Consider the following 13,396-nt stretch of genomic DNA (forward strand, 5'->3'; position numbering starts at 1 on the left):
CATCACTTTTACCCTCAGCTTCTTTAGCAAGGCAGTGGTAGTCTTGGAGGTGTGTTTGGGGTCGTTATGTTGGAATACTGCCCTGCGTCCCAGTCTCCGAAGGGAGGGGATCATGCTCTGCTTCAATATGTCACAGTACATGTTGGCATTCATTGTTTCCCTCAATCAACTGTAGCTCCCCAGTGCCAGCAGCACTCATGCAGCCCCAGATTATAACACTCCCACCACCATGCTTGACTGTAGGCAAGACACATTTGTCTTTGTACTCATCTGGTTGCCGACACACGCACTTAACCTTATTTGGTTCAGATGGTGTCATCTTGGTCTCATCAGACCACAGGACATGGTTCCAGTAATCCATGTCCTTAGTCTGCTTGTCTTCTGCAAACTGTTTGCGGGCTTTCTTGTGCATCATCTTTAGAAGAGGTGTGCGGCATATGGTCTGAGCACTGACAGGCTGACCCCCCCACCCCCCACCCCTTCAACCTCTGCAGCAATGCTGGCAGCATTCACACGTCTATTTCCCATAGACAACCTCTGTATATGACTCTGAGCACGTGCGCTCAACTTCTTTGGTCAACCATGACGAGGCCTGTTCTGAGTGGAACTTGTCCTGTTAAACCGCTGTATGGTCTTGGCCACCATGCTACAGCTCAGTTTCAGGGTCTTGGCAATCCTCTTATAGCCTAGACCATCCTTATGTAGAGCAACAATTCTTTTTTTCAGATCCTCAGAGAGTTCTTTGCCATGAGGTGCCATGTTGATCTTCCAGTGACCAGAATGAGAGAGTGATAACACCAAATTTAACACACCTGCTCCATATTTTCACCTGAGACCTTTTAACACTAACGAGTCACATGACACCAGGCAGGGAAAATTACTAATTGGGCCCAATTTGGACATTTCCACTTAGGGGTGTACTCACTTTTGTTGCCAGCGGTTTAGACATTAATGGCTTTTAGTGTGTTGAGTTATTTTGAGGGGACAGCAAATTTACACTGTTATACAAGCTGTACAATCGCTACTTTACATTGTAGCAAAGTGTTGTTTCTTCTGTGTTGTCACATGAAAAGGTATAATAAAATATTTAGAAAAATGTGAGGGCTGTACTCACTTCTGAGAGATACTGTATATAAGACATCAAGCAAACATCGGGGAAAAGAAGAAAGCGAAAACAAAGGAAAGAGAGAGCGAGAAAAAATAAAAAGACAAAGCTCTTCACTTCTGGGGATCGAAAGAGTCAAGACCACAGTTGGAGGAGGGTCTTTAGAGGCTCATGGAGGATCTTTTCTGAGAAACCATGGTTCCCAAACCGCACTGTGACGATCTGCCTTATCAGCTAGGTGTGTTGTTAGGGATTTCATGATCTCTACATCCTTGATTCTAGCATAGAGCTTGGTTAATGTCGGTGGTGTTAGTCTCTTCCATTGGAGAGCTATCAAACACCTGGCCGCTGTTAAGATATGACTGGTCAGTTTTGATGATAGTTCTTAATGACATTGGCTTTATGTTTGAGGTCGTAGTCCTGCTGCAGAATAAATTTGGGGCCAATCACATGCCTCCTTGATGGTATTGCATGATGGATAAGTATCTGCCTGTAATTCCCAGCATTGAGGACACCGCTGATCCTGACCAAATCTCTAACTCCATTTGTACAAATGTAGCCCCAAACTTGCAAGGAACTTCCACCATGCTTCATTGTTGCCTGCAGACACTCATTATTTCACTGCTCCACAGCCCTTTGGCGAGCAAACTGCCTCCTGCTACAGCCAAATATTTTAAATTTTGACTCCTTGGTCGAGAGCACCTGTGGCCATTTTACTGGATCACAGTTCCTAAGTTTTTATGCATAGTTGAGTTGCTTAGCCTTAGTTCCACGTTGGAGGTATGGCTTTTTATTCATAATCCTTCCATGAATACCACTTTTGGCCAAACTTCTCTTGACAGTAGATAGGTGTACCTGGGTCCTACTGGTTTCCACCAGTTCTGTGCTGAAGGCACTGGTGGAAATCTTTCAATGTTGAAGGAAAGTAAGGATGATGTATATTTCATCTGCTGCATAAAATTTCCCTGGCTTACTACTGCGTCTTTAGTCCTCAATGTTGCCCGACCAATGGTGTCATCAATACTGAGAAAAACAGGCAGATACTTCATCCCCATCAAGGAGGCGCCCTGGAAATTTATTTTGCAGCAGGACAGGGACCCAAAGCATACAGCCAATGTCATTAAGAACTATCTTCAGTGTAAAGAAGAACAAGGAGTCCTGGAAGTGATAGTTTAGCCCCCACAGAGCACTGTTCTCAACATCATTGAGTCTGTCTGGGGGTACATGAAGGATTCAAGGCAGCCTACATCCGCAGAAGATCTGTGGTTAGTTCTCCAAGATGTTTTGAACAACCTACCTGCCGAAGTTCCTTCAAAAAACTGTGTGAAAGAGTACCTAGAAGAATTGGTTCTGGTTTGAAGCCAAAGGGTAGTCACTCCAAATATTGATTTGATTTAGATTTTTCTTCTGTTTGCTCACTTTGCATTTTGTTAATTGATAAAAATAAACAATAAAATATATATTTTTTGAAAGCATTCTTACTTTATAGCATTTATACCTGTCCAAAACTTTTGCACAGTACTGTATATACTTTTTCTTTTAAATCTTCCTGCCTGTGAAATTCTGAAGTTAGGTTTCAGTTATTGTTTTGATATAAGGTTATAAGGTTTTCCCATTTTGAAGCAATTGTATTAATCAATTTGGTGCCATTTTTGCACTTTTGCACAAAAAATACTATAAACCTTTGTGTTGCTTGTAGATCTTGACTCCTTGCAAGGCACAGCCATGTGGCATCTGTACTGCAATCAGTGACAGAGCTTTGTCTTGATCACAGCCTGTCACATAGTGAAATTCTCCCAGTTGGCACGAACGTGATGCTTCCAGTAACTTAATTAGCTATTCAGTGAAGTGGTTCACACTAGGATTATCATGTTGCTGATGATGGAAATCATTAATATATTTATAGGAGAGAGCTGATTGTTGTAACAGGAGCAATACCCAGATAAAATGTATTTTAGCAGACTCAGGCTGCATGTACAAAAAGGATATATTACCTTTAAATGGATGTAATAATAATAGCCTACCTGCTATTTTCCCACCAATTTTCTGTATTACACCAGTCCACCCCAGTTCCTTTTGTCAATAATCTGGAAATACTTTTTTACTTACCTGTGTGTAATGCAGAGGAGAGATTCTTGAATACATTCATTGTCATCTCCTTTCTGCCTTTCATAGACAAAAAGCCTGATGCATCAAAAGGTTTCTCACTGTAACATCTTTGTTCTACACAAATAAGATTACCTTCAAGAGGATGTAAACCCTCACATATACCCGGTGAAGTGAGCAGCCTCAGATAATACACAGAAATGAAACAAATCTCCCTACATAGGTTTTACATGTATATCGATGTTTCCTTTTCTACATTCTTTAGAAAGTGCACATTGTGTTATAAATCTTTCTTCCTCATTCAGCAGTGGGTGTGGAGTTTGGGCATACACTGTGTGTGAGCTGATTGGAGGAAAGGCACCCCCCCTCCCCCCCTCCCCCACATAGGCAGAGGAACAAATAAATTTGCAGAGCTGTAGTGTGAATAGACCAGCTCTCTGCTTAAATATCTCTAAGCTCCCTCCCTGACACAAAGTTCCAGCTGCTTTTATCTTGTGTGTCAGAGAACTTGTCAGAAGTTATGCTGATAACAGAGGAACAGAGCAGCAGAAAGACACAGCACTCAGAGCTTTGGAGAGAGATAAGTAAACACTACAGGATTTCATATATTTTGTGGCCACGTATTATCTGTGTATTTATAGGCACCAGCACTTTATCTTCACGTTTTTATTCACCATCACCACGCAACATTTCCCACACCTCTTTAACAGTTTCCCACACTATTTATTTGATTGAAGTTGATCATCATATATTTTTATGCTTGGTTTTATTTATTATTTATAAAGAAATTAGCACTGATTCACCCCCTCTATGCTAATTACTACCAGTATTTTGTGAAAATACAGAATTGGCTGCTTATTTCCTTCTTTTCTTCCTTTATTACCTTATCATTTGAACTCACCATCTTGTTCACTCTCTTATCCTATACCAAAGTAGCAGCGCATAGGTATTTTCTTCTTTTTTCATTTCTGACTACAGATATATGTACCCAGGTCAGATTTCATGAATGGGGTTTACAACCACGTTAATTTACTTTGTTAGCAAATTAAAAACAAGATATACATCTCATTAACCTAATCATAAGACACATGGCACCAACAATGACAGAAGTGGCTGTTTCCGAATCTCAAACAACTGTAGATGTGAATTTGCTAAGATATGATGTTTGATGTTCCATTTCTAAATAACTGTACAGTAATATGTAAGGGTTCTGCAAACAAGCACGTTTTTTTTAAATGTCTATTTAGTTTGTGGCCAAGGACTAAGATTAAATACAGCAGAAAAACTATTTCTATTTATCCAGTATTTTTGGACCTGAAAATCACCAGTTTCTCTGTTAAAGGATTTTGTGGTAATATTTTGCAGAGGCGTCTAAATTGCCTGAACAACAACTGGATTAAATGTTCCTGCAGGGATTTATAATATGTGTGTGCCTATTTATATATAAAAATTATAAAAAAGAAAGTTTAATATAGATGTAAATCATAAATGATTGATATATTGTTTGCTAAAGCACCAAGGAGGGAATTCGCTACAGCATGTACAACACTTGTTGGCGTTTTACAACACTATCTAACATAACCTGTGCCTAATTCAGGAAAGCCTCGTGACAGTCTCATTTGCCCTTCCAATGTGTATGACTTTAAGGACCAATCGCTATGCCTGTGACAGATTCAAAAAGAATTGCCACCAGTTTGCAGAATAGGAAACTGTAGGTTATTAAGACCAATTTTGAGATGGCATACAGAAACGCTAATGCTCAAGGTAGAGCATGTATTTGCTGGGAAGATTTCATGAGTGTCACTGGTTTTGAAATGGGGCTGGTGGGTTGCTAGGACATCAGTGGCTGCGACTGTCCTATGAACCGGTGACTCACCTCTGATCCCATTCAGCTGCCAGCCAGGAGATTCCCCAGCCGACAGTTAAATGTAAACAAAGGAGTGATGCTGGTGATGTCATTACCCAAATATAGTAATTGCCATATGTGGACAATGACAGGTGTCTCATGGCTGGCAGTTGGATAGCGCTGTGTGTGTGTGTGTGTGTGTGTGTGTGTGTGTGTGTGTGTGTGTGGGTGTGTGGTGTAAAGTTGAACTAAGGTTTAAGTGTGGAATGCAATGGACACTTCAGCCTCAACAGTTGAATGAAGGAATCCCCTCCTTCGCCAGAGCATTGTTACATAGTTGTTAAGGTTGAAGAAAGACATCAGTCCATCTAGTTTAATCTGCATGTGTGTGAGTATGTTTATTCAAGTTACTACCATTTCCCACATCTCTGTATATTTCATTTGCTAAGATGTCCATCTGAGGAGGTGGGCGGGGTCTAACCATGGCTCTGTGTGTCTTATGGATGCATAGAGTGGGGCTTGGGAACGAGCAAGCACCAGTGCCCCCCATAGCAAGCAGCTTCCTATTGGGGGCATTAGCCAAGGGGGAGGAGCCAGAAGCACTGGTGGAGGACCCGAGAAGAGGATCAGAGCATGTGAGTATGACATGTTTGTTTTTAAAATAAATATATAAATCTGAACCTTTAGAATCACTGTTAGCTTTGTTGAGTGACAGCGTGTCTTCTTAAGAGACCTAAGATTTAATTGTTTTCCCCTACGCCAGAATCACCATTTATATATCTGTATATTGCAATCATTTCCCCCAACTCCTTTATTAGTTTAGTAGCCCTTCTTAGGACTTTTTCCAGGTCCAGCACATCTTTCTTCAGGACTGGTGACCCGAACTGGATGTTACAGTTATGCTCAAGATGTGGCCAAACTAGTTTTGTAAATTGGAAAAGTTTTAAAATAGTTTTACTTCTTAAGTAAATATCCTTTTAAATGCATGTTAGTAGTCCACTAGCCCTGCTTGCAGGTTGACATTACAATGCTATTGCTGACTTTGTCATCTACTAGGACCCTCAATCCTTTTCCATCCTAGATTCCTACAGAGGTTCACTGACTCACGCAGCCCAGCGTCTGCTCCTCCTGCTCACACTCACTGATTCCATGGCCTTAGCATTGCTTTCTCCTGCTCCCACTCACTGATCACATGGCCCCTGGCGTCCTTTCCTTCTGCTCACTGATTACATAGCCTCTTGTGATTACTGTTCCTGCTTCTGCTCACTGATCCCAAAGCCCCCAGCAACCTTCCTTCCTGCTCCCATTCACCTATCAAACGGCCCACTGTCATCCTCTTCTCCCACTCACTGATTACTCTTTCAAAGGACCTCACTGCTCACAGCTGGGTTCCCTGACTCACATCGTTGTCACTCTGCCCGCTGTTCCAGCTCAGTCCCATCCCTTGTGGCAGCTCTGATCTGCCCTTACAGTCAGTCTCTCCCAGCCCAGCAAGTGTCCACCTGTCTCAATGAAATTCAATTCAAGTCAATTCAAATAAGCTTTATTGGCAGGACCAAATAAATTTTAGCATTGCCAAAGCAGTTGAGTTTGGGGGGGGGGGGGGGTAATAGGTAATATAAAGGGGGAATGGGGGGTGGGTCCATGTAAAGGATTTTTAAGTCCTCAGTTTTGCATGTCCCTCTCAGTCTGTGACATGCTGTCACATATTGTGCAGCTATTCTCACCATTGGCTCCTCTTCTCCCAGTAGGATTTGGAGTTTCCTCTCCTCTTCTATAGAATTGAAGTCCGGGGGTGAAAGCACATAGTCTGTGGAAGTGCGTGTCCCTCACTGATGAGTACTTAGGGCACTGTATCAGGAAGTGGTCCTCGTCCTCCAGGACCCCCTGGTCACACTGCTGGCACAATCTGCTCTCCCTGGGTTTGTAGGTTTGTCTGTGCCATCCTAATTCCATTTCCAGTCTGTGGGCGCTCATTCTGTACAGGCTCAGAGTCTGTCTGTCTGTCTTTGGGCTCTTGTAGCACCTCCAGGTATGGGGCCAGTTTGTAGTCTCTCTGCAGTGACTGGTAAACAGTTAGTTTCTTCGAGTTTGTTATTTCATTTCTCCATTCTTCAACATATTTTTCTTCTGAATAATTTGTTATGTTTTTTATTTGTTATTTTGTCAGGCCAGACTGTTGGGAGTTTGGGATAGACAAGGCGCTGATGAGTTGTTGCAGACCACCAGGCTTGGGCTGGTTCTTATTGGTCAGTAGGGCCTTATGATGGTACGAGTCAGGCCTGCTTTTTTGTAGATGATCCCAGAATGATAGCGCCCTGTTCTGTATTGCAAGAAGTAAGGGAAATCTGCCCAGCTCAGACCGGCAGGCACTGTTAGAGGTGCTCCGGTGGACTTGGAGGAGGTGCTTGCAGAATTCCAGATGGAATATTTCTGTCGGGCTTGAGTGCCATTTGGATTGGTCTGGGTAGGTGACAGGACCCCAAATCTCACTGCCGTAAAGAAGGATTGGGGTGATGACGCTATCAAAGATTCTAAGCCAGACTCTCACTGGGGGTTTTAGGTGAGACATTTGTCTTCTGATGGCATAGAAGGCTCTGCGTGCCTTGTCTTTTAGTGCCTCTATGGCTGGCTTGAAACTTCCTGATTGGTTGATTTCTAGGCTGAGGTAAGTGTAGCTGTTAGTTTCCTCAAGAGTGCGGCTGTTTAGTGTAAATTAAGGGCTCTTTGTGTTCTTTTTTTGGAAGACCATGATTTTTGTTATATTTGGGTTGATGGGTAGTGCCCATGTGGCACTGTATTTCGCCAGCACTTCTAGGCTGTCTTGTAGGCCTTTCTCTGTTGGTGACAGGAGTAGGAGGTCATCTGCATACAGCAGGAACTTCACCTCGGTGTCATGCTGAGTCAGTCCAGGTGCTGGAGAGGATTCTAAAGCTGCAGCCAGTTCATTGATGTAGATGTTGAAGAGGGTTGGACTGCAGCCCTGTCTGACTCCTCTGGCCTGCCGGAAGTGCTCTGTTCTTTTTCCATTCAACTTTACGCTGCAGCTGTTCTCGGTATATGAACCCTTGATGACATCATATGTTTTCCCTCCTATTCCACTCTCCAATAGTTTGAGGAATAAGCCTGGGTGCCACACTGAATCAAAGGCCTTCTTAAAGTCCACAAAACAGGCAAATATCTTCCCATTGTCTTGTATTGTGGACATGGTTCTTGATCAGACAGGGTGCAGGGTGTAGATGTGGTCTGTAGTGTGATGGTTTGGCATGAAACCCGCCTGACCTCTGCTGAGGACGTTGTGTTGTGTTAGGAAGTTTAGGATCCGTTTGTTGAGAATACTGTTGAATAGTTTCCCTAATGTACTGCTGACACATATCCCTCTGTAGTTGGCTGGATCATACTGGTCTCCACTCTTATGGATGGGTGTTATGAGACCTTGATTCCATATTTTAGGGTAGTGACCAGCACTCAGTACCAGATTGAACACTTTACATATTGCAGCATGTACGTCTGGGGAGCCATGCTTAATCATTTCAGGCAGGATTCCATCCATCCCACTGGCTTTTTTAGTTTGCAGTTGTTGGATTTTCTCTGTTACTTCTTGTAGTGTAATTGGTACATCCAGAGGGTTTTGGAAGTCCTTGATTTTTTCCTCCATATCGTGTAGTCTTTTGCTGGGGTCTTTTTGTTCTGCAGTTAACTCCTCTTCTGGGATATCTTTGTAGAGGTTCTTAAAGTAAATGAGCCAGATGTCGCCATTTTGGATGTGGAGGTTGTTTTTCCTGAGTGCTGAGCAAATATTCTTCCATATTTCCCAGAAAGAATTCTCCTCAAGTGCCTCTTCTAACTGTTGAAGGTTGTTGGAGATTAAGTTTTGCTTTTTCTCTTTAAGGATTTGTTTGTATTGTTTCTGAAGAATGCCATGGGCTATGCTTAGGTCGCTGTCGTCGGGGTTTCTGTGTTTGTTTTTGGAGGCTGTTCGTAAGGTGTTCCTTAATGCTTTGCATTCTTTGTCGAACCATTTATTGGATTGTTTGTTGAATGTTTTCTTGCAGTTGGCTCTTTTCAGCTGGGCTGTTTCTGCTATGGTGTATAGTATATTATGGAAGTCCTTTGCTGCCTTGTTCACCCCTCGTGGGCCAAATTTTGATCAGTGTTATGGCCAGATTCAGTGTCACCACTCCACTATGGCTTTGTGCAACAAATGTACAGGCTTATACATTATTTTTTGCAGATGCTGGCATGTTTTGTATAAAGGCATGACAGAATTCTGACCAATGCCAAAAACCACACCAGCAGGGTGTTCAACTCACAGCGCTACACTCTCCCTGGATTTACCATAGCAAACCAAAAAGCTATGTATGACATAAATAGGACCTAAAATTAAAAATGTAAATATAAATACAGCAATCAATAAATAATGTGAACTACTAAGCAGATAGCCCAACACCTAGACACACAGCTACTACACACTGGTGGGAGTGCTGCTGTAATTAGGGAGAGGGAACTTCACCTGTGAAGACAAAAGCAAGTTAAAGAGGAAGTAAACCCTCCTATCGTTTTTAGCCAAGGAAGCTTCTGTTTGATCTTCCACTGCCATGATGCTGCACATGTGATCAGTTATGACACCAGCCATTTGATGGTTTGACAGTAGTTGACAGCACAAGCAAATATGACAGTTAGCAATTGCAGCATGCTGGGAATGTAACTTTTTTCTGAAACAGTTAAATCAATGGGTTTACTTCCACCTTAAGGGAGAAAACAGCACAGACCTCTGGTGTAGTAAAAGGATCAAAGAGCTTTATTATAAACAGTATACTCGCAAAATAAAATGTGAAAGACTGCATATAGTCCATGAGAGAGAGCCCACTCAACACACAATACAGTCACAAGGAAAGGATGGATGAGAAGCCATAGTGTCCGTATCACTGTTTGGCTAGCTGATAAGTGAAGAGCTGGGCTGGATGCCAGCTCGCTCAATCCCAAGGACAGCATTTAGTGGGCGATGGTCTCCTGTAAAAGTGAAGTCACAGGACGTGTTTTGAGGACTCCTCTTCTTCAGCTTAACCCCATTGGCTACCTGCTCTCGTTTTAAATAAGCTCCAAAGCATGGGGCAAGGGCGGCAAGGCAGACTGGCGGAGTACTGGGTGGAAGGAAAACTAGGGATGGAATAACGCCTCTGATACAAAGTGATCATGGAAGTAGAGATTTTCTGGCATTCGGTGCTCTTTCACTTTTTATTTTGTGACTATATAATTGTTTTAAATTTTTGTTTTTAATAAAGCTCTTTGATCATGTAGCGCCTACCCACTCCCTACCTCCAGACGCCTGGTGGCGAGCCCCAGAGACAGGGAGGGCCGACATTCCTCCTCAGGGTGCAGGTTTTTAGTGGTAATGGTCGGTAGTGTGCAAGGTAGAAAGATGGGTGCCAGTCACTTTTATGCTTGAACAAAAAGATGTTTATTTCCCACAACAGGAAAAAATGTAGGAGAGAGGGATATGGCACAGGACACCCTCAGTCAAAAACAGCAGCAGACCGGCAGACTCCTTAGACAAAAATGTTGAAAAAGGTAGAAACCAGTACAGAAAAAGAGCCTTAAGACTGGAACCAGCAATCTGTACTTTGCAGCATAAGCTGTCTCCTATAGCAACAAAACTCAACTCACAGAAGGTGCAGGAACTCTCTGGATGATTCTATCTTGATGCTTTCCTAGGCTCTCCATGGTTTTCCGGTCCATGGCAGAGTAACCTCTGGTACTTCATCTCAGGTGTCCATCCTTTCCTTCATGCTTCCAGGTATAGAGCACATGGCTAGGCCTCAGGCTTTAGGCCTACCCAGCAGCAGTTGTTTCTCACACACCGGTCTGGGTGAAAAAAAGGACCCAGATCGCCTGACTTCCTCCAATAAATACCTTCTCCCAGCATACTCAGCGACCAGTAAGATTGGCTGAGAAAAGTATATGTATTTATAACCTGAATTCACTGTAATTCATCAAACTAATGCCAAAGGTAACAGCACTGCCTATTGACAGAAGGGAGGAACCACAGCTAAACCAGGCTTAGGAAGAAACCCATTTGATCACAAAAACTACAAATTAGCCAGGCTGGCTACCACCTAGCAGAGCTAAATTTGTTAGCAGCCCTGTGCTACAATCTTTTTAGAGGTCTGCGCTGTTTTCTCCTTCCCCTTGCTTTTATTATTACAATTCTAAACAGTCAATGGCGCTCTTTATCAAATTCAGGGTATGTGCCATATACAGTGGTCACTTTTGAATGCAATACTTGTTTCCACCTTTTGTTGAATTTCAGTGCTGCTGACCTCCTGCAGCCTCTCTCCAGCCACTCCATGTCTATATGCATGCTCCCCTACCATATCTGCACGGCATTTTTTTAGGGCAGGTTTCTTGAAGGTGACAACAGTGTACCATGCCTGTGTAATGTGTGGCAAAATGGCAATTGTTTATAATACACAATGCTTTAGCAAAGGAAATGTAATTTGGTTATCAGTTACATCTACTTTAATGAAAATTCTGGTCTGTTCAAGCTTACTTTAGAGTAATACAAATGTTTTTCTTGTTTTTCAGTGCCCAGGTCAATTGAACACCCTAAATGGGATTGGAGGACAAAACCAGAAAGTCATGATTTTGATGAATTAAACCACATCCTTCAGGAAAGCAAAAAACTTGGGAAAGCATTGGAGAACCTGTCACGTAGTAAGTAGTGCCAAATTTGATGCTTATAGTATGTGTTTACAATAACCTTGTTGGGGTTTAAAAGAGACATGTACTTATATGTTCATGTGTGTGTATGATTGATATACAGCATAATTTATATTATTTTGTTTAATACTGAAATATATTTAATGTTATTCCTGATGCTTTACATTTTTCACAGCATTATAAGTACCCTGGAATTTCAAACATTTTGACTAATTTTATTTTTATTTTGTTCTTATAGGTATTGCTGTTTCGGATGACATTGAGCAGGTAAGAGCAAATGTACTTTACTTGTATCCTAAATAGTACAGATGCAATGCATAATACCCCAAAATTATACTGTATATGTAGTGCACCCCACGCAGGAGCCGCAGATGAACTTGGATCCCTGCACTCCTGCACAGCCAGGCACGCCACATTTTCACAAGCACCCCAGCATCAGAGAACAGTCTGTGACTTTGTTTTTGTTATTTATTAGATGGTTAATAACTTGGATAGGGCTTGGAGGTTATAGGATGCCCACTTGACTTCAACAAAACTTCAACAACAACTTCAGAGACATCTTGCTATATACATACAGTCTCCTTCATTTGCCTCCTGCACACACTTGCTTGTTCCAGTAACAATGGAGTAATCTGACAGGTTTCCAGTCAGATTTGTAGCAATATCCCTTTACAGGCAGGAACTCGTAGCCCCTAGTTGTGCAGCAAAATGTAGTGAAACAGCTTGCCATTTCTCCTCACCAGTCCTCCAGACTTACTCTTCTCCAGCCCACCAGGCTGACTCTCAGGATCTCCTAGGGAAGGATGAAGACTTGAGCACACCAAACCGTTGTCTTCAGGGAGACTGGCTAGTCACCCCCCCCCCCCTTGTTAGTCCCTAGCAGTGCTGATCTACTAACTCTGTCCTCTTCCCTGCTGGCATGGCTTATCAATATTTAAAGGCTCCCTGCCAGGCCCACTCCTGGGGATTGGCCAGAGACCAATATGCTGAGCAGCCCTCCTATCCTCTGCCCACTATCTTCCAGAACATTCTCCATCATTCTGGAAATGGGGAAGCATCAGAGAGCTGCTGAGATGAGTCATCCAGCCCTGACCGCTAATAAACCCTGAACCAATTAAGACCCACCGGCTTATATGTGTTTTTTGGCCTGCACTAACTTCTAGCACACTAGAGGGTGCTACAGATGTAAAAAAAAAATATTTATATACTTTTTTCTCAGAGGTTGTGAGAACAAATTCTCCAGGTGAACTGCAAATCAGGTCTATGTAAGGGCCTAGGCCTTGTCTGGTTACCCAAAGGCTCTGGAACATATTAGAAGAATGTTTATGTCCAAATGCATCTTGGGTCGAGTGTGAACTCTCATTGGCTGGTTTGCTTTTAAATAACCTTGATTTATGGAAGAGTCACCACTGTGAATAGATGTACATTTGAAAAAACAGTATTGCTCCATTGGGCTTATCACAGCTACATTACATTGCATGCAAACTGCCATGGTTTATATGCCATGGCTGCTTTTTATTTCCAGTTTAACATTTGTTTAAACAGTCAACCATTATTCTGCTTGAATAATTTAACTCTTTTATGGGGATGAACCAACAATAGATTTCTGGTGCAACAAT

General features: G+C 42.5%; 1 protein-coding gene across 1 annotated transcript in view; it reads left to right on the forward strand.

Moving 5' to 3' along the window:
* Positions 1–13,396, forward strand: part of LOC309556811 (uncharacterized protein C8orf34 homolog) — a 424,769-nt gene that overhangs the window by 155,812 nt on the left and 255,561 nt on the right. The window contains exons 4-5 of the mRNA XM_082259329.1: positions 11,643–11,771; positions 12,016–12,044. Coding sequence (XP_082115455.1) covers positions 11,643–11,771; positions 12,016–12,044 — 158 coding nt within the window. The remainder of the gene's footprint in view (positions 1–11,642; positions 11,772–12,015; positions 12,045–13,396) is intronic.

This window comes from Pelophylax lessonae (assembly GCF_965119305.1).
Source record: "Pelophylax lessonae genome assembly, chromosome: 5".
Taxonomy (NCBI): Eukaryota; Metazoa; Chordata; class Amphibia; order Anura; family Ranidae; genus Pelophylax; species Pelophylax lessonae.